This window comes from Vombatus ursinus, unplaced genomic scaffold, assembly GCF_900497805.2.
Source record: "Vombatus ursinus unplaced genomic scaffold, bare-nosed wombat genome assembly UNPS02014799.1, whole genome shotgun sequence".
Classification (NCBI taxonomy): domain Eukaryota; kingdom Metazoa; phylum Chordata; class Mammalia; order Diprotodontia; family Vombatidae; genus Vombatus; species Vombatus ursinus.
In genome coordinates, this window is record NW_020954577.1 from 5,909,220 (window position 1) to 5,931,232 (window position 22,013).

General features: G+C 39.7%; 1 protein-coding gene across 1 annotated transcript in view; it reads left to right on the top strand.

Annotated features, from left to right (window-relative positions):
• LOC114050670 (3-hydroxyisobutyrate dehydrogenase, mitochondrial-like) overlaps window positions 1–20,135 on the top strand; it is a 141,525-nt gene extending 121,390 nt beyond the window's left edge. The window contains exons 6-8 of the mRNA XM_027872531.1: window positions 892–968; window positions 12,817–12,973; window positions 19,070–20,135. Coding sequence (XP_027728332.1) covers window positions 892–968; window positions 12,817–12,973; window positions 19,070–19,228 — 393 coding nt within the window. The 3' untranslated portion in view covers window positions 19,229–20,135. The remainder of the gene's footprint in view (window positions 1–891; window positions 969–12,816; window positions 12,974–19,069) is intronic.
• Window positions 20,136–22,013: the final 1,878 nt, after the last annotated feature.

The window sequence follows — 22,013 nt, forward strand, 5'->3', positions numbered from 1 at the left end:
TGAATGCTTATTGATTGCTCCCTCCTGGTTCCCCAGGTGATCCCAGGCTGCTCACCCACCTGGCTTCCTGCACATCCCACGTTCCCCTCTACTTCACCTGACTGGCAGAGTAATCTTTCGTGACTCCATATTTCCTCCTGCTTCAAATCTCTGCAGCGTTTCCTGGCCTTCAGCTTCCTCCATGATTTTGTCATGTCGTATGTAGTAAACCATATTTGTCTTTCCTCCCCAGCTGTGCTATAATTAAGCCAGTTTCCTTGCTGTCTCACTTTCATCCTTTAACTTATGTCCATTCTCTTTCCTAGAATCCCTTTCTTTGTTCCTTCTGCCTCTAAATCCTGTCCACCATTAGAGATCTGTTTCCTCCTCCAAGTCTTGCCCCTAGTGCTCATTGGCTTTCCCCTTTCTCTGACCTCTCCATACCCAGCATCACCAGCTGAACATGTGTGACCTGTGATCTTGCTTGGGGTCTAGCTCAGTAACCCTTGTTTGCTTTTGCATTGTGTGACCTTGCCTCACCAGTGGGGAGGAGCCCACAGAGGGACCTTGTCAGTCACTGGTACTGGGGAGAGGGACTGTGAGGTCATCATGGTATTGACTGGTTTTCTTAGTGCTTAATGAGCCTACTTTGCCCAAGTCCACTTTCACTTGTAAATTATGTTCAGAGGAAGAATATCGCCCTCTGTGTTGTTTTGTAATGTTGACCTAAAAGACTAAACTCCATAGTATTTGCCTGACTACCAAGGAGAGACTCAGACACTTGGGAGCATAACCAGGTGAGAGTTATCGTTAAGAGGCTAATGGAACCAGGTACAGACAAATCTCCTTTGGAGGTGATGGGACAAAAGCAATCCCATGACCCAGTGTGGTGACCATCTACTTTATTTTCAGGCAGCAAAGATATGCAACAACATGCTGTTAGCTATCACCATGATCGGGACTGCTGAAACAATGAATCTTGGAATCAGGTTTGTTAGCTTTTATGTTTTTAGGAACTCAGTGTGTGTGTGTGTGTGTGTGTGTGTATACACACACACACACATATATATGTATGGTGGGAAAATAGTATTTACGAGACACATAGGAATTTCTACCACAAAAATTTTTGCAATTGTTTGGAATATTGGAATATTCCAGACCTTGCTTATTTGACCAGAGGGTTGGGCCTTAGAAAACACAAGCTTTCTTTGTAAGAGTCATGAAGTGCCATTGCATTTTTCACATTAAAAGTTGCATTATCATTTTTGTTGTGACATTCCTATTTCTTCTGTCATGTTGAAGTAGGGGTTACAATCACTGTAAAATGTTAATGTACCTTAGCAATAGACTGAACTGGCATGAATGGTAGGTTCAGTGAGCGGTGTAGGTCGTGTGCCACATTCCCAGATCATTATTTGACTTTATTTAACTTGAATTTGGTCCTCCAGACAAATACTGCTAAAAAAAAAAACCTCCTGGTGATTCTATATTTTCCACATAAAGTAGAATTCAGTCCTAGAGGTATATTTTATAGCCAGATCTCTTATTACACTAGGCTAGTTTTTCACCCTTGCAATCAGAAACCAACATTTCTTTTGCTTATTAAAATGTATTCACACATATACGTAAATGTTATTATGTAGATGGCTATGTTATTTTACATATAAATTACCCAATATTTTACCTAAATTGTTTCAAGAATTTTCTTTTTTCTATTAAAAGGAAGGAAAAAAGCGTTTGTTAAACACCTGCTATGTACCTGGCCTGTGCTAAGTGCTTTTACAAATATTATCTCCTTTGATCCTCACAACAATCCTGTGAGGTGGGTGCTATTATTATCCTCATTTTACAATTGAGGAAACTGAAGTAGAGAGAGTTTAAGTAACTTTCCCAGGATCACCCGGCTAGTAAGTATATGAGGCTGGATTTGAACTTAGATATTCCTGACTCTAATAAGCATTCATTTCTTTTGTAATCCCATGTATTTTTATTTTGTGTATTTAAAAACTTTATCCTGAGGGGTTCATAGGCTTCACCACATTGCCAAAAAGGTCCATGACATTAAAAGGTTAAGAACCCCTGTTTCAGATACACCCCTAAAATTGCCCACCTCAAAGTAAAGTATCGAACACATTTAATGAAACTAGAATAGTATAACATACCTTTCAACTTTTGATAAAAGCTACAAAACAGCAAAAAGCATTTGATTTTAAAAAAACAACACAGTAATGGATTCACATTTCCTCTTAATTACCATATCAAGATGCTGTTGTTTTATTGAATGGCCCTTGTCTCAGATGTTGGACTATCTTGACCTATTAAGTTGTCATGTTGTAATTGAGATAAAAGAGGAATTTGCTTTGCATCAGTGCTAATTGGTTTATCAATATCCTGTACCATTTACATTTTAAAATTGAATGTCTGTAAGATGGTGAAGCATATCTGTATTAAGCTTTAACAAAACGGGTAGTCTTGTATGTAGCCATTGTTAAAACCAGTTGTAATTCAAAGTGGTGTATCTGTATTATGGTCAGTTTTAGTCTATGGGTCACTTAGCATAATTGAAAAACTACTGGCCTGCAACTTATTTTCATGTCCTGCTCTATAGCAGTTAACAAATGAAAGAGGGGGGTGGAGATTTCTGGGACAAAAATGCATACAAAATTAATTAGTGTTGACAACAGGATGAGTGACTTTGGTGCATGTCTTAACATAGTTCAGTGTTTTGGGACAAAAAAAATAGAGGGTTTGTAAAGATGGAGATTTAACAAGGCTGTAGGCTGGTAAATTTTCCCCACGTGGCATTCCTGTCCACTCCATTTCCTACCATTTCCTTTGAACACCATGACTCCAGAGGCTATTCCTCCTGTGAAATAATACCTCTTATTATGATGTGGCACTCCTTCAACACTTTTTGCTATTCAGACTACATAGGTGATCATTTGCAATTGACTGAAAAAAGCTGGGTATTAAACAGAGTTCTGGAAGTTCTAATTCAATTAAATTCACCAGCATTTTTTATACTTCTTTATATGCCAAGCTGGTGATACGTATATGGCTCAGGTGTGTCATAGACCTTTTTCTATAGTTCTCTGAGTTTACTCGTTCCCCCAACTTACAGCTGGCAGATCTGGGATTCTCAATGTAGGGTATGCCATAGTGCTATCATTCAAACTCTCTTTTAGGCAACCTTGGAATGAAGAGGGATAAATTTCTGTCTTCAACTCTGTAGCTCCCGAGCCCCCATCAGTGTGTTTCATATTTATCCACAATCAGTCACCATGATGCCATTGACTATTAAACATAAAACATTTACTAAAGGATATGGCAGAAGAAGGAATAATTCTATTTTATTAATAGAGGACAAGAGCAAGACTGATCTTAACGCTTGCAGTCAGTCCTTGATGTTCATATGGTTAACTTTTGCAGCTTCAAGCATTCACGTGATTTTATTAGTAACTTCCTTTTCACTTTCACATTGGCAGTCTCACACGGCACATTCATGGCTATGGGCAGTAGAGAAAAAATATTAAGAGGCATAATGCAGCATTTATATCTGCAGAAAGAGGGAAAGTATTAGTAAAAGCGTTCGTAAATCCTTTCCAGAAAGTACTGAAGTAACCTCTCAAGTACATGATGAAGAAATTGAAAAAATGGAAGATCGGCTAAGTTTGTGGGTAACTGAAAAGGTGGCTACTTCTGCCCTCTCTCTAATGTTTACAGAGTAGCCTAACATTACTCTTCCATGCCTCCCCCCCCCCCCCCAAACTCCCTCCCAGGTAGGCCCATCTGCCCTGAGTGAAGGTTCCAAGCTCAGGCAGGGGGCCAGGGACTCTCTCTGAGCCATGTACTTTTCATCAGGGGGCAATTCAGCCACTGAGTCAAAAGGGAAACTAGACATGGCAGATTGCCCTTGGGGGTTCTTTTGATATCTCTGTCCTTGCCCCTCCTATCTGGTGTTCCATCTCATCTCCCCAGAGTTTTATGGGTTATCTCATGGTTATTTTGTTGCAAAAAGTGCATATTATCAGGATTAATGTTTTATAGTAAAGAATTATATGCAGAAAAGTGTATTTTCATAAATCTCTAGCAAAAGATTACAGTTTTTGGTGGTCACGGGAACCTAACACCCTATTTCCCATAGTTTAATGTATCAGTATTCATGTTTTTAATTTTCATGCCCATTTCTAGGAATGTTACCCCTGTGCAAGTTGAGGATTGACTATACTTAGTGGAAGACAAAAACATGAATAATGGTAACATTTACTCAGTAGGAGATAAGAGCAGGAATAATGTAATAATCCACTGTTTAACCTGGATCACATTCTCTTACCAATATTCACGGGGGGAGAGTGGGCATATATTTACAAAACACTAGCAAGAACACATTTTGGTAGGAAAACTCATGTGCTCAAGGCATCTAATAACCTTGGACAGTAGCAGACCTGAAGGCTTCGGTCACCTTATAGAGCAGGCTGGTTGATGCATCACCTGCTAAGCAAACCTCTGTTACCTGTAAGCTTTCCTTCTGGTCCTTACAGCTCTCCAGCTTGGTGGTATCTCTTCTCTGTTATACTTGAGACATTGAAATAGTGACAAGCTCTTTTAGCACATAGCTACCTTTGGTAGCTGGGGAAATGTTATGCTCTTTCAATGGCAAGCAATTCCCTCAAACTAGAGAAATGTCAAGCTTTTTCAAGTCTGCTCTGGAGCTTTGAGAAATTTCTACCACTTAAGCTATAGATAGCAATAGGACCATAAAGTATTTTCATAGCCAGTTCTTCAAATTATAGGAGATTCTATTTTATTCAGTAAGCTCTCAGCCAAACAATTCCTCTATCCCAATCAGCATGACTCACAGCAAAATAGATACAAAGCTTGTTTTTCTCTTTCTCTTCTCCCTCTCAAACGAGAGAAGGTAGTAAAGAACAATACAGCTAATCTTTGGAAAGATTTCCTTTCCTTGAGCTACAGATGGCACTAGAAGGCAATCTCGCCACTTTTTGAACACAAAGGACCAACAACAAAAAGGCAAAACAGAGGTTAAATGACGTGCCCAGGGTCACACATTTAGTAAGTGTCTGAGGCTGGATTTGAACTTAGGTGTTCCAGACTCCAGGCCCAGTGTTCTATTCACTGAACCACCTAGCTTGCCTCTAGGGCAATATAGGCAATATGATAGGGGGATAAGGGACTCAAGAGAATGAGACAGTATAGAATTGAATTGGTTTACCAAAGGATCATAATGGGAAAGGGAGGAGAGTATAACCAATGTGAGGGTGATGACCTAGGAAAGAACAGAGGAGCTGAGGGATTGGAGATAAACAGTGTGAACAAAGAACTGGGTCTGGCAGAGGGAGAAGTAGAATCCCAAAAGATTGTGATCAGATAAGGGGATTCCAGAGTTCATCAACATGGAGGGTGTTGCACTTGTGGGTGATGGCATGATCAAGGATAAGACCTTCTTTGCGTGTGTCTGAGGTGGGTTGCAGGCCTTGTGTAGGTCATGGGAAATGAGTAAGTTGAACATGAAGTCAGGGTTTTTGAGAAAGTAACAATATGTATGTTGAAGTCCCCAAGTTTGCTGGCAGGAGTTGAGGAGGAGCAGGCAACTAAGAGCTGGGCTCCCAGATCATTGAGGAGAGAAGGGGCATGTCCTCTGTCCACAAGTCAGCCGTTAGCAAAACAATGCCCTTCTTCCAGTCAGCACAGTTCCCAGAAAAACAACTGAAGGTCCTCCCCATTACTTTGAATCGCCTCCAAATGATGTCTTGCGTAAGCATTTATAATCTCTTTCTCTTGCCTCCTTCGCCTTCTGTTTCTGATTCCTCCTGTACTAAGCTTCTTTTCTGTCTTCATCTGCTCCATCTCTTTCTTCTCTTATTTTCTTCTTGGCTTCTAATACCTCAAGTCAGGGCCTCCCCAAAAGCAATGACCCACCTCTAACTTAGGTTGAGGGGCAGGTAGGTGGCACAGTGGATAGTGTTGGGTCTGAAGTCAGGAATACTTGTCTTCTTGAGATCAATATCCTCAGACACTTAGTAGCTGTGTGATCCTCAGCAAGTCACTTAAGCCGTTTGCTTCAGTTTCCTCATTTGTAAAATGAGCTGGAGATGGAAATGGCAAACCACTCCAGTATCTCTATCAAGAAAACTCTAAATGGGGTCGTGAAGAGTCAGGCACGGCTGAGACAGCCAAACTACGCAAACTTAGGTGGTACAACTCAAAACTTCCACTTTTTTTTGCTGCATATGATATCATTAACCCATCTAGTCTTCAAACAGTTATTTGATTCAGAATTTGTCAGCTGTAAATTTTAGTACTGAAAATAGTCACATGCCAACGAGCTGATGGGCTATGATGCTTCGCTACCACCTTTACCTCCGTCCCAGCTCTGCACATTCCTCCGAGTGGCAGTTTTTTCTCTCGTTCTCAGAATGGTCTGTATTTCTCCTCAACATTTTATCTGAAAGACTTTGTTTCTTTTCAAGCTGTTTTTTTTTTATCATTGTTCCCTACCCAAATATTCTTCTTCTATCCCTCTTCAGAAGCCAGAATGTCCACCTAAGAAAGGGGCAATATTTTACATGGAGCCAAAAGCCAATGTTCCATGTTCTTGTGGATTTTATACCCTGTTGTGGGCGGAGTTGGTGGAATGGTGTAGGCATGGCAGTGGAGAAATAATATGTAGATGGATCAGTATAATATGAGGAAAATGAGGAGGGAGCAAGCTGTGCTCACCACAGGGAGATGGGGTCTTGGAGAAGGGGAGATGAAGAGGGGGGACCTCCCAGGCATGAGGCTTATGCACATGCCAAGGTCAGAACGTGGAGCCTTTGAAGTCGAGAAGGGAAGGGAGGTTCCAGCCGTCAGAAGATGTTCAGGGCCAGCTAAGAAGTTTGTATTTTAAATTGAAGCGGTAGGGAATCATGGAATACTTTTGAGCAGAGCAGGGTCGCTTGGATTGTGCTGTCTGACACAGCCAGAAACAGCAAGCTGTTTGGCAGGTATGTGGAGCGCCGACTGGAGAGGATGACCCCGGAAGCTGGAAGGTAAAAAAAGTGGTAAGAATCCGAACGAGGGTGGCAAGAGAAGGGAATGGATTGTGAGAGACATGGAGGCATAGTTGTCCAGACTTGTCTGTGGATTGGCGTATTTGGGGGCAGGGTGAGGGGTGGGAGGTGAGGGAGAAGCTCCAAACCTGACTGACTGAGTATGATAGTGCCCTGGAAATAGGGAAGTTTGGAAGTGGGTTTGGATTTGGAGCAAAGATAACGAGTTCTGTTTGAGACATGTTTTGGCTCTCTAGGCAGATAAATCCATCGTGCAGTTGGTGTTTGGGATTAGAGTTCACTAAAGACAGTAGATCTGGATAGGTAGATTTGGCAGCCATTTGCATAGAAATGACACTTGAAATTAGATTCCCCGGGAGAGAGAACAGATAGAAGGGAGGGGACTCTAGGCCTGAGGCTTGGGGATGCCCACCCAGGAAATGGAAGATGGTCCAGGACTGGGAAGGAGGGCTCAGGTGGGAAAGAGCGCCCCAGAGCCTGAGAAGAGAAACTGCAGTGAGGCCATGGACTTGAAATCAGAAAGCCTTGGTTCAGATCTAAATCTGAACACTCTATTGTGTGGTGTTGACCAAGTCCCTCAGCTTCTGCGACCCATGCACTTCCTTATGTGGAATAGAGGAATATTAATCCTTGGGCTGGCTCTCTCAGGGATTTCAGGAATATGGATTACGTGACATAATGCACTGTAGGTGAAGCACTGGGTGGGCGCCAAAGGGACAGAGGAATATAAGATATTATATATACATGTGTGGAGATAGGTGTGTAGATACACCCATCTTTATACCCATTTGTATCGTAAGTTCTGATTACCTCCCCTAGATAATTGAGTGTCTCACCATATTTAATTTTTGACCTGGCGTTTCTCTCCAGATCTAGTCCATCGCATTTCCTGTGGTAGGTGGTTAATAAATATTGGTTGAAAGAATGAAACCCTTGTGGGACAAGTAAGAAGCCTTGGCCTTGCTGAGTGAGGTGGGCATGAGTAAGAGGGGATAGAGCCCTGTAGAAAGGCTAAAGGTTTTGAGTTTTTATAAGGTAGAACTCGTCTCTTTTCCCTATTAGGCTGATGCGGTGACAAAATCAATGGGTGGAGGACATTTAAATGCAGAAATACTAACAGTGCAGCTGAAAGGCTTTTCAAAACTAAGCTTAGCATATTCACTTCTTCTCATGCATGTGGCCCATCTGTGGGCATATGGAAGAAGCTTGCTGGTTTTATTTAACTGTTGAAAATAGTGTGCTAGTTGCCTGTGCTGCAGCACTTGTTAATGAATTGCTACCTGGTAACGTAATTCACAAGCTCATTTTTCAAAATATTGAGATCTTTCATCCCATTTTCTTTAGGAGATTCTCAGTGGTTTGGAAGCACTAAAATATGAGTGCTTCTACTATTGTCTTTTCTCCATGGTTTACAGACGTGTTTTAAAATGACAGAATTGTTCTCTAATAGAGTATAGATAGCAGGCAGGATTTATAGAGCTTTGCAAGGTGGAAGAGAAAATTGGCATCAACGAGCATAAATTCCCAAGTAGTAAATTCCCACAAAGTAGTGCGGCATCAGGGTGCTTTAGCTGCATTTATATTCTATACACTCGGGGGCAAATGTGTTGTTTTTGTCTCTTTTTGTTCATGGGAATAAGAACGCATTTCTTTTGAGAGTTTTAATGTCAACATTTAAAAGTAGAGTTGCCCATCCCTCTTAAATGTGCATTTCTGCTTAACTTCACAGTTCAATTATTTTTCAAAAACATTTGTTTTTACTTTTATATTAACTAGTATAGTCTGATAAATCTCTTCTCTCACTTGTCCTTTTCTTTATCACGCGTTGGCTCTTTAACATTATTATCAGTTTTAAATAATGTTAATCAAGAATGAAAAGTCACAACGTACAACATAATTTGTGGTTGTGTCTTAATTGTAGCTTATCCCTTCGGTTTGGGTCCCTTGTTACCTAAAAGCAGAGTCTAATATTGAAAATTGCCTTTTTGAAATAAAAAGCCATTCTTTGGCCGTTTTATGAACAAACATAAACAGAATCAACCTTTTCTTTGGGGGGGCATAAAGAAAATTAAAATTTAAAATTTTTTTATATTCAAGTTCCTTGAGTAATTTGAAATCCCTCTAAGAGTTTGTAGCGTGGGTGAAGAAAATCTTTTAAAACTAGATAGTGATGCATAATTTCAGTTTTTAAGAGAATTTCTTTGGAAAAAAACTCTTTATTAATTTAGGTGACTGACTTAAGCATCTTAATCAAAAATCAGTGTTTTGCAGTGTTTCTGTAGCAAGCCACAGAAAGTTTGAAATACAAGTTTGACTTCTAGAAAATATGGTGTGATTTCTCACTTCAATAAGCTATAAGATTGGTGTATGCCATATTTAACCTTATCTGGTACTTACTACTTTCTTGTATGACTTTGTTCATTGTAAGTAGTCAGATGTTTCTTTCATTGAATTCAGTATAGCACTTACCATAGAATCATAGGTTTAGTGTTGGATGGGGCCGGAGAGATGTTTTAGTTCAATTTCCCCATTTTATAGAGGAGGAAACAGGCACAAAACATGCCTTGCCCATGTTCACCTAGCTAGTACCTTTCTCAGGCAGCATCATAAACTGCCTGCTATTATAGTTGTCTGTGCACAAACATATCTTTTCTTACCAGGAGCTATAGGCACCTATAGGCCAGGGACGACATCTTTCTATTTTTTGTTCCTTACAATACTTTGGGCATTAAGTGCTCGGTAAATATTCGTTTTGTACAAAATAAACTGCACGTAGTTGATGCTTAGGTGTGTCACGCCCTCCTCTCCATCTGGGAAATGTCTCCTCCAGAAATCCCTTCTCCTGTGACGCGCTGAGAAGGGAGCAAGAAGGAAAGTTACCCCAAGGCTTCTGCACTTTCAAGTTTGGTTTGGGCATCACCAGCCCTAACTTCCCCAAGTATTTCATTTGAGATTCTTGCATTTTAAAGGTGAAAAGCTGTGACACTGTGGGCTTCGTTGGGAAGCATCATGAGTGTGCTCAGGGCGTCAGATGCTTTCTCTGCTTATTTCAGACAAGGTTTCTGCAATTGCAAACTCCCCCGCGCGCACGCGCACATGTGGCTGCTCGAGTGGCGTCCAGCGGCAGGTTATTATGGGGACTGACAGCCCGTCATCACTCTGATGGCTCGAGCGGTCTATCTGGTGAGCGGCAGCAGAGCTCTTATGCAGAGAGCATCATATGTTCCCAGCCAATTTACAGGGAAACAGCAATAACATTTTATCATGGTTGAGAGCCCAGTAGCGGCTTCCTATTAAACTTGCCCTTTCAGATACCTGTCTTGGATTAATTTGTTGATTTCAAATGGAAACTCAGTCTTCTCCAGTGAAGCATGACGTTCTAGGAGACTCTCACTGAATGACAATTACTGTATATTCTGGCTGGTTTCAGACCATTACAAGCCGAGTGCGGGCCCAGTGGAAGACAGAGGACTTGAGTAACTGATTTTAATATCATGTCTAGTTTTAACTGTCAGTTCTATATGTGCCATTGGATGAATCCTCAGAAAGATGAAATGCAAAACGCTTCTAACTTGTGCTTCTTAATGATGTGCTTGCTCTAATGAAGGGGGAAAACAGGAGGAGGGGCGCTTTTCTGAAGGGGATCGAAGTGAAGAGCATCAGAGTTTAGAAAGTGGAGGCTTAAAATTACTGCCAAAATCACTCTTAATTCCCTCCTCCCCAAGAATGCTTCTGAGTAACAAAATTCTTTGTTTACCAAAAAGCATTTTTGAATTTCCTATCATCTGTTTGCTCAAAGAATTTTGTAGATCAGGTTCTACTTAGAATAAGATGCTTTGCCTTCTTAGTGGGGGGTTGGATATGGGGAGCATTTCTTCCAAAGAGCATGAATTTCCGTTTAGTGCTTAGCACCTACTCAACCTTACCTGTGATGTTATAAAGAGGAGTAGCAACATGCTAAAGTAGTTAAAAAAGAATTTTGGACTAGGAAGCTCCCTAATTTTAGCCCAAGTGGTAGGAGACAGACAACTCTTTAGATCTTAAATGTCCCTGAATTAAGAGCAACATTAAATTAGGATTATTTGTACTTAGAAAATATTTATTTGCAGTTAAAGCAAATTAGCTAATCAGCAGTCTGTATTTTTGCATTTAGTCCCCTAGCAATGTTTATTTCGTTTGACTAAGTAGCTTGATGTTGGTTAAAAATATAGCTATAGCACACTACGCACATTTGTATAATGTACACCCCTTCACATCTCTTAGAATGTCTTATAAAAGCAAAGCTAGTTCAGAAAAGATGAAAAATGGTGGGAATTCTTTGTGTCTGCAAATGAATTCAGATTAAGATTAGTCTAACTTAATCCATTACATTTATTACACTCCTCTTTAAGATATTTAAACATTCAGCATAATCTCCTATCTTAACACAGATCTTTATGTATAACTTTGGATATATCAGGAGTCAAATCATGTTTCCTTGAATACATACAAAGTGTGAGGTAACAGTCATTAACCTCTACCAGATATGTTAATGGATTCCCAGGACCAGTATAGCAAAAGGTTTTGCTGAAGTTAATATTTAATCAAATATTAGTTTGATTGTCAGTTTTAATAATCATTTTCTTTTTAAAAAACTCACCTCTGCTTTCACACAAAGTACAATGTACAAAATAAATATACTTACATTTTTGTTTTGATCTACCTTTGTGTAATAAAGTATATTGTTTCTGTTCTTAGAAGAGGTTGGTTCTGAGACCAGAATACTTCATAGTAATTTTTTTGTAACAACTCTATATTAAAGAAATGGATAAGTCATCTGTAGAAAATGTTATTTGAAACTTGAATGAATGATACTTAACAAAAATATGTTCCCCCAACCGGGTAAAAATACTTAGCCCTGAAACAATGCCGTATTTTGATTCTATTTTCTTTAAACTCCACATGGAGCAGCCATTTACACCGTCAGCCCAGCGTTGGGACAAATGATGTTTCTGCTCGGACAAGCTTTGTTTTATCAGGATCAGTGACCTCATCAGCAGTTGACCCAGAACTATAATGCATGTCTCTGAATAGATAGCATATGTCACAACTCTGTGCAGACTTGCTTCATAAGCAAGATTTCTTAATGAAGATTTAATAAATAAATGGTTTTCAGCAATACACAACAGAAAATGTGTTCTTTTGCAAGATAATTTCTTTTAAGATTCTTTTACTGCTTGTGACACATCTCTTGCATTTATTCTCATGAAAACGAAAAGCATAAATACACATATAAATGCACCCACATGTATACTCCCATGATGCATCATTTATTTGCCAATGTATCATTTTGAAATATTTTAGTCATGGGCAGGTTACGTGGAATTTAAACGTTATCTGGTCTTAGCGATGATAATTTTGTTTTAAGATTCTTATGAGGCACATAGATGTAGTGATGACCAAAAGACCAGAAAAGCCTATGCTTGCAGTAAGCAGGCAAGCTCACAGAAACACTGTTAGGCAGTATTTATTTTAAAAAGCAGGATGGGAAAAATGTTCTCATTAAATACAGAAGGTCCTACCTCTGAAATATTACTGCTTAGCAGCTAGCTCAAGTCACAGTAATTTAAGATAGGGTTCCTTACATCTAATATCAATACTCTTTTATTTTCTAAGACATATAATAAATGGGAGAGAAATGGCACCTTGTCGTCATATGTAAAACAAGTCACCCATGTCTTGCACATTTTGACATTTAACACTTCTTTTCTTTGACCTTTGACAGGTTGGGTCTTGACCCAAAACTGTTGGCTAAAATTCTAAATATGAGCTCAGGTCGTTGTTGGGCAAGTGATACTTACAATCCTGTACCAGGGGTAATGGATGGAGTACCTTCTGCTAATAATTACCAGGGTGGATTTGGAACAATGCTTATGGCCAAGGTACTGTATATTTGATAGAGATCTAATTTTTAAATCCCTTTTATCTTATTCTTGGAGTTTTTTTTTTTTCAACAAAATCTATCCCTATCCTTCATATACTTAAGCCACAAAATCACTTTTTATTTCAACCTTGGAAATTACCTTTCACCTCTTTACCAGGGATGAGTAAGAATTTATTCCAGATTGGTAGGAAAATGCTAGTAACTGTTTCCAACTTTACTGCTAATATACCTTAATAGAAGAGATTGACAAGGGTTTTTGTCTTATTTTGTGCTTGAGTTTGTTTTTAAAATAATCTAGTAAAATTTTGTGCAGTTTTATAAAACTCTGTGAACAGATCAGATGCACAGAATGAGATTAGTGAACATTGATTTTTAACATACAAAATTTCCAACTCCTCTATTGGCCTTATAAGTACACTTTAAAAGAAGAAAAGTCCTCCCAAACTAATAGAAGACCTCAAAATAAAACTCTCTTATTTATTAAGTATGGGGTAGTCTGTGAGGGGCTATACTACATACTTTTTTGCACATGAAAAATTGTATTAAAGACATTCTTTCTTTGGGGAACACCTGTCCTTTCAGCTTGGAATTCACTTTGCCAGAAGCCATCACTTAGGCCTCTCTGCACTTAACATGTTATAAGCATGTTTCCTAGTCTCAGTCCTAAAAGAATATTCTTTATTTTGCTGTCATGGGCAGGATTGCTTGTCTAGCCCTAGTTTGCATCACCCCCATACAAGACCAAGTCATCTCCTGTGAAAAAAAGGAATGTCTGCAGGCACAAAGTAATGGCCATGTGCTGTGCATTTATAGCAGCTGGCTTGGGACTCGTAGTGTCTGGGAGCTCTGTTAGAGAAATGCTGCCAGAGACTGAAACCAAGAGAGAAGCTAAGAAATGGAGTGTAGTCTGAGCTTAGAGCCAGGATGAACTGGGTGCACATTCTGCTGGAGAGACTTTCTGTAGGTGTGACCTTTTGGAAGTCACCTCCCTTCCTCTCCTCTGTAAAATGAAGGGCTTGGCCTCAGTGGCCTTTGTGAGGGACCAGGTACCTCCTTCTCTTCACTGTAGCCTCTGTCAGGATTGTTCTCTAGAGTGTCTAAGAAGCATCCGCCCAGTAGTCACTGCCTCTTTTAAAGCTTCTCTGAAGTTTTCTCTACAAGTTCCTATTTCAAGAATGGAAGTTTGGGGTGGGGAGAGAAGGAAGTGGAACAGGGATGGTCCCCTCACTCAGGAGGGCAAGAAAGACGACAGCAGCATCCCACAGAGTTCCAATGGAGTCATTTTTGGTACTCTGCCTTTTGCAGTATGGAGGCAAATAGGTTGCACAAATCTATGTCTTTTCTTTTTAGAAATCACAGTATTGGTATGTTCATTGAGTGCTAGCCCATATTCTGAAATGCAGATCATTACTGCCTACTACTAGGTATTTGGATGTAATAAGGGCATAATAAATGTTGATATTCAATCAGTTCCTTTAGGATGAAGAGTGCCTTCAATTTTATTTGGAATTAAAATGCTTAGAGAGGGACCTTTTCTCCCTGTCCTCTCTTTATCATGACAGGAGATGGTTTAGCAAGGGTACTTCATAGCTAATTGGATTTGTATTTGTGTGGAGAGTTTAGGGAAGTCCTTGTTAGTACCACACAGACTGAAGTTAAAGTGTCCTCTTAAGCAAATTAAGAATTTCCCTTCTCCAAGAAAATGTGTTAAGCTTCCGATTAGCTAGTTGACCAATTGCCCTTTGCCTGAGCAGAGTAGACATTTGTTCTTTAGTTTAATACGAGTTTAGTACTTTTAAATTCTCCCCTAATCAATATAGTTGCCTTTTTCTGGACCTTCTTTAACTCTGGTCCAGTTTCCTGGAGTACAATGACTAGAACTGCAGGAAGTATTCCATTTGTAGTTTACTAGAGGCACGTTTGTTTGCATTATTCTCCTTCATGGTATCCAATATTGTGTAAATGTTTTTAACTACACAAGAGAGAAAAAAACACGATTGGGTATACAGCTAAAAACTACAAAAAGCAACAGATCAGAAACCTCAGCTAAAACACCTAAATGCAAATTCTGAATGTCAAAGAAGAAATCAATAAAATTGAAAGCAAAAAACCATTAAATCAATAAATAAAACTAAGAGCTAGTTAAAAAAAAAAAAAGCTAACAAGGTAGACAAACTCTAAGCTAATTTTATCTTTAACCCCCCCACCAAAAAGCCAGATTGCCAAAATTAAAAGAGAAAAGGAAGAATTCACGGTAAATAAAGAAGTGAAGAAAATTATTAGAAACTGTTTTGCTCAATTACATGCCAACAAAACTGATAAATTAAGGTAAATAGATGAATATTTCTAAAAATGTAAACTACCTGGATTGAATAAGTCAGAAAATAGAGAATTTAAATAACATAATCTCAGAAAAATAAATTGAATAAGCCACAACTAAGTTCCCAAAGAGGAAGAAAACCAGGAATAGATGGATTTAGTAGTGAATTCTAAAAACATTCAAAAGAAGAATTCACTCCATTATTATATAAGTTGTTTGCAAAAATAGGGAAAGAAAGCATTCTCTCAGACTCCTTCCATGAGGCAAATATGGTCCTCATTCCTAAGCCAGGAAGAGATAAAGCAAAGAAAACTGTAGATCAATAATTCTAATGAATAGTGATGCAAAAGTGTTGAATATATTTTTGACAAGAGGCTTAAGCAACATATTAAAAATATAATACAGAATGCTTAGATTGGATTTATACCAAGATTCAGTTTTAGGAAAAATAGAAACAAAAGATTCTATATTAATAACAAAACCAATAAACACACTGCTTATTTGTAGTTAAAAAAAATGAAAACAATAGGGATAAATTGACTTTTCTTTAATAAGGTAAATAATACCTATTTCAAACCAGGAAGTAACTTTTTCTGTAATGAAGATCAGAGTTAAAGCAATATACAATACAATACAATACAGTGCATATTTATTAAGCACTTTCTGTGTGCCAGGCAATGTGCTAAAGACTGGAGATGCAAATAAGAAAAAGAAAGACAATTCCTGCTCTCAAGGCACTTAAAATCTAATGGGGTAAACCATACACAAACGGAAGGTGAAAGGGGAGTGGCCAAGGGTGTAGTGAACCTCCCTATGATGGTAAGCAGTTTGATATAGGTTATATGTGTGCAGTCATGTAAAGCATATTTCCATAGTATGCTTTTGATCTGCATTCAGACTCCATAGTTCTTTCTCTGGATGTGGATAGCATTTTCCATCATGAGTCTTTTGGACTTATCTTGGATTATTGTATTACTGAAAAGAACTAAGTCAATCATAGTTGATCATTGCAGTGTTATTGATTCTGTGTACAGTGTTCTGGTTCTGCATACTTCACTTTGCATCAGTGCATGTAAGTCTTTCCAGATTTTCTGAAGTCTGCCTGCTCATCATTTCTTATAGCACAATAGTATTCCATTACATTCATATACCACATCTTGTTCAGCCACCAATTGATGGGCTTGCCCTCAATTTCCAATTCTCTGCCACCACAAAGAGAGCTTTTATAAACATTTTTGTACATGGAAGTCCTTTTCTCTTTTTTATGATCTCTTTGGGATATAGACCTAGAAATGGTATTACAAAATTACAGTTTGATTGCCCTTTGGGTGTGGTTCCAAATTGCTTTCCAGAATGGTTGGATTAGTTCACAGCTCCACCAGCAATGCATTAGTGTCCCAATTTTCCCACATCTTTTCCAGTATTTATCATTTTCCTGTTTTGTCATATTAGCCAATCTGATAGGTGTGATGTGGTAGCTCAGAGTTGTTTTAATTTGCATTCTCTAATCAAAAGTGATTTAGAGCATTTTTTCATGTGACTATAGATAGTTTTGATTTCTTTATCTGGAAACTGCCTGTTCGTATCCTTTGACCATTTATCAACTGGGGAATGACTTTTATTCTTATAAATTTGACTCAGCTCCCTGTGTATTTTAGAAATGAGGCCTTCATCAAAGACACTTGCTGTAAAAATTGTTTCCCAACTTTCTGTTTCTGGAAAGCAATTGTTAATTATGTCCCAAAAGTTACTAAACTGTGCATACCCTTTGACCCAGCAATACCACTAGTAGGCCTTTATACCCCATTAAGTTCAAACTAAGATTTAAAAGGATCCATCTTTATAAAAATATCTAAACAGCTCTTTTTGTTATAAACTGAAAACTAACAGTATTCCCATTGGTTGGGGAATGGCTGAATACATTGTGATATATAGAGTTGAATGTTTATTAACAACAACATTATAAAGACAAACATCTTTGAAACAGTTAAGAACTGTGATCAGTGCCATGACTAACCATGGTTCCACAGGACTGATGATAATGCATGCTGCACACCTCCTACTGAGAGAAATGATGGACTCATGATACAGAGTAAGACAGACGTTTTCAGATATGACTAATGAGAGAATTTTTTTTTGCTTGACTGTGCAAATTTGTTTTTTTTCTTTTATTTTACTGCGGATGAGATGAGAGGGAGAAGGGGGATATGAATAGGGTTGCCCAAAAAAAAGAAAGAAAATTTAGTCGTGGGGGCATTTTTTTAACGTACAGAAGGAAGGCCAGAAGACATCATAGAGACACAGGGCAACTTTGAAAGTTACATGTTGAATTTAAAAGAAAGGCATGCTGTACATCACAGGAGTTTGCAGTTTCACATACAGTCTTCTTTTTCTATTCAACTCTATATGGAAATTCTAATTTTATTTGGCATTTTAAGTTAAGAATATTAAAATTTTTTAAAGTATACAGTTCCCTAACTAAGGAGAAGCTATCAAAAACCGTATCTAAGAACTAATTCAAGTCAATAATAACAAGAAGAAAAATGCAAATTAAAGCAACTCTGAGGTTCCAACTCACCCCCATAAATAAGATTGGCAAAGTTAGCCCCAAAAAGGGAGATAGGGATGAGGAAAATAAAAGTTGTTAGAAAGTCTGCAGGAAGATGGACACATGAATGTAAGATGGGAGAAAAGCAGTCTAGAACTAGATTCCAAATGCCACTTCGTGTGTGTACCCCTTGACCCTGAAATATTGATATGAACCCTATACCCCTTCCCCCCTCCCCAAGACCAAAGAGAGATAGAAAGAACCCATGTGTGCAGAGACATTTCTAGTAACACTTTCTGTCATATCAGAGAATTGGGAGCAAAGTGGGTACCCACCAGTGGGGGATGATGGGGTGAGTGGACAAATTATGGCGTCTGACTGTAATGAAGTATGTTTATATCCTAAGAAATTGTGAAAGGGATAGACTCAGAGAGACCTAGGAAGATTTGTATGAACTGATGCAGAGTGAAGTGAGTAAAACCAGAACAGTTTATTCAATGGCTACAGCATTGTAAAGGAAAATAATGTGACGGAGTTCTACTCAATGCAGTCACCAGTCATGACTCCTGAAGACCAGTGATGAATCCTGTTTTCTGGCCCTTGGCCTGTATGTTCTCAGACGTGGCCACTGTGTAAATGTAGTTTCTTGACTTAACTTATTTCTTAAAGAGAATACTTTTCTTTGCGGGATGGTAATGATGGTGACTTTAAAAAAGGAAGGTAGAAAGAAAAATGCATCAGTGGAACGTTTTAAAAATCCACAGAGGAGCAGGAGTTTCAAAAGGAACACAGTCGAGCAGGGCAGTGTGGGTACTGACGTGTTAAATGGAATATGTACTTGAAAAAAACCCGTACACAATCCAACTCATGGTTTCAGCTTCAGTCCTCTTTTTCTCTTGTATGCTAATGTGTGCTAACCTGTTTGTTCATCTTTCTTAAGTTCGTAATTCTTTTAAAAATATGCCACCATATAACATTTCATTTGTTATACTCACCATAGGAAGTATCAACATACTTTTTTTTTAATTTTGGGGAAAATTTAAAAGAGGTAAAAGTAAGGAAGTTCAGTTTTGTTTTATACCATCTTACAGCAGTTTGAGGTAAAATACTTTCCAAGCCAAACATTATCGCGTAAATGGTGTAGTTTGGGTCCTGGATGACCCACAGACCCTTTGCTAACCTGACTGTTCTCCTTCTCTCCCCTTGTCTTTGCCGTTTGGTTTCAGGATCTGGGTTTGGCTCAGGAGTCTGCTACCAGCACCAAAAGCCCGGTCTTTCTCGGGGGCCTGTCGCACCAGATCTATAGGATGATGTGTGCCAAGGGCTATGCCCAGAAAGACTTCTCCTCGGTCTTCCAGTTTCTCCGGGAGGAAGAGAGCTTGTGAGCTGGCTGTGGCAGCAGGCGCTGGCAGAGACCCAATGCTTTCTGGGAGCTTCTTTGTGGCTCACCCCAGGCGTAAGTGGGTCTGATCAAAGGTCACGAGTCATTGTCTTTCCTAGACCCATCTACTTTTGGTTGTCTAGGTCACAATGATCTACGTCTAGAAATGTTATTCATCCATTTTTTTAAAAAAAAAACTGCTTATTCTTTTTAGTTTATTTAGTAATCACATCTTAATTAAATACTTTCATACATCAGAGGCACACCAAAGCAATACTAAGCTTTAAAATTTTTTTTAATATTTTTGCCACCCCAAAGTATTATGTTGGGCAAATTCAGCTGAATCTTGGCTTACTTTAGCTAGGTTATTAGTCACTTCATTTTACCAATAAGCCAGCTCTCAATTAATTTTCACCAGAATAAAACCTTTCTTTGTGGGGAGAAGGAGGTACAGTTAGAGGGGACAGGGGCATACTGAAGAAGCATAAGGAGCAGCTTCCCTACCCTCACCCAGTAGGTTTGTCTTCTTTAAGCACATGGTTTCTGTAGGTTAATAAAGTTACTGATTTTTTTTTGTTCCAAGGAGTTGATAAAATTAGGTAAAAACTTGTTATTGTGTGTTTTACAATTTGGACTTGATTACATTATCTGTGTGTGTGTGTGTGTGTGTGTGTGTGTGTGTGTGTCCGTCCCTGTGTGTGTACCTGCCCTTCCAGTAAAGCCTCCATATACTGTGAACTGATTTGTAAACTTTTTGTTTCCTCAAGTATTTTTGGACATCAAAAGACTGGCATCTTTAGGGCCTACTCCTGGGTTAACAATGTATATTTGCTTTAGATGATTATTATGTTACTCTGAATAAACAAACCACATTATTTTGAATTCAAATAAATTTCTATGCTGATAATGCCTTTTTAGAGTTGTTTTTTCTTTATATTTACTGAGGGTGAATACCCCATCCACGAGTGGAGGTGCCAGCCCACCTCCCCTTCTCACTGGTGCCCTTCTTCCTGCTTGCTAGCTTGTGTGAATGCTCCATGGAGAGTCCCCCCCCATGAGGTGGAGGTGATCGCCTGGCTCGAGGGGTAGCTCTGGGATACCCGGGCAGCACTCCAGGTATCCAGGTGGTCCCCTGCTTGCTTCATCCCACCCCCTTCTCCGGCCATGCGGGTCCTCAATGCCTTTTATGCCCCTTCTCCGACACAGGTGGTACTTGATGACATGCTGGCCCCAGGCTCACAACCCGAGTGGGCTCTCCCGTTGCCTCTTTGGTCCTCTGAAATTTTTTTAGCAACCAGTTATTTTCTTTAAGAACAAACACACCAACCTGGTAGCTTTGTTATGGTCCCTGCCTCATGGGTCCTCTGAGGCAGTGAGAGAGAGGTGAAGTAGATCAGAAAAGGCCATTGTGAAGTGGGGCCCAGCATCTCACTGGCCTGCTTGAATCTTCCACCAGTGCTGAGCTTGAGGGTGTGAGGATCAGAGGGGGCCTAGGGCACTGGCCTTCCTCAGGAAGGCCACGGGAGCAGATATGCCTGCTGACAGTAGCTCTCTGCCTTCCTTTTTGCCCCACCCCCACCCCAGAATTTAATAGGCTCGCGTATCTTCGGTATGTAATCAAATTAATAAATACTCATATTCCGTTCAGTTGTCAGCTTGACCAGAGTGGTTTTCCTAAAGCACCAGTCCGACCATGTCACCCCCTAGGCAGTATACTCCAGTGACTCCTGTCACCACTAGGATGCTGTGTTTGGCATTCGAAGCCTCCATAACCAGCCCCTTCCTGCCTTGCCGCTCTCCTTTGACCTTTCTCCCTGACACGTAGTCTCTGATCTACTGACGCTGGCCTTCTGGCTGTTCCACTTCTCAGCTCTGTGCTTTCTGTGGCTGTCCCCTGTGCCTGGAACACTCTCCCACTTCAACTCCCTGGCTTCCTTGAAGTCCCAGCTAAAATCCCACTTTGTGTAGGAAGCTGCCTGCCCCCTCTCAATTCCAGTACCTCCCCTCTGTTAACTGCCTCCCATCCATTCTGTATGTAGTGTGCTTGGTATCCATTTCTTTGCATGTTGGCTGCCCCATTGGGTTGTAAGCTCTTTGAGGGCAGGGACTGTCTTTTGTCTCTTTTTTTATCCACACAATCCCTGGCACCTAGTAGGTGCTTAATAGATATTTATTAACTAACCTCAGGCAAGGCAGTCACCCTCTCTGCCCCTCAGTTTCTCACCTATGATAATAAAACGAGGGACCTGGACTGATTCCATGAGCAAGTCCCAGAACCATTATGTCAAGCGCTGTTGGTTGGGAGGTGGCACCGCAAGGCCTTGCCACCTGTCTCACAGTTGTGTGGAGTAGATGGAAACGGGGGCAGGCGGTGTGCAGGGCTCAGTGTATACCCAAAATACTTATTAAAATTGCATACTGGGATAATAGGGATAACTGGGATAATAGCAGCAGCGTCTTATATTGAGGATAACCGTGCTTAGCAAGTGCTCTGCACATAGTAGGCACTTAATACATGCCAGTTGACTCTTAAGGCAGCGTGGTTTGGTGAAAAGAACATTAGACTGGAAGTTGGAGGATCTGCATTCAAATTCCAGCGCTACAAATTGCTAGCATTGTGACTTTAAGCAAGTCGCTTTAACTTTCTAGGACTCAGTTTTCCCATCTGTTACATAAGGAGTTAGAAGAGATCTGGGTCCTTTCTTGAGTCCAGTGAGAAAATGCATGATGTAAAGGTGTGTCCTGGATTAGAGTCGTAGATAAATTTGGATTATTTTGTTAAGTTCTTT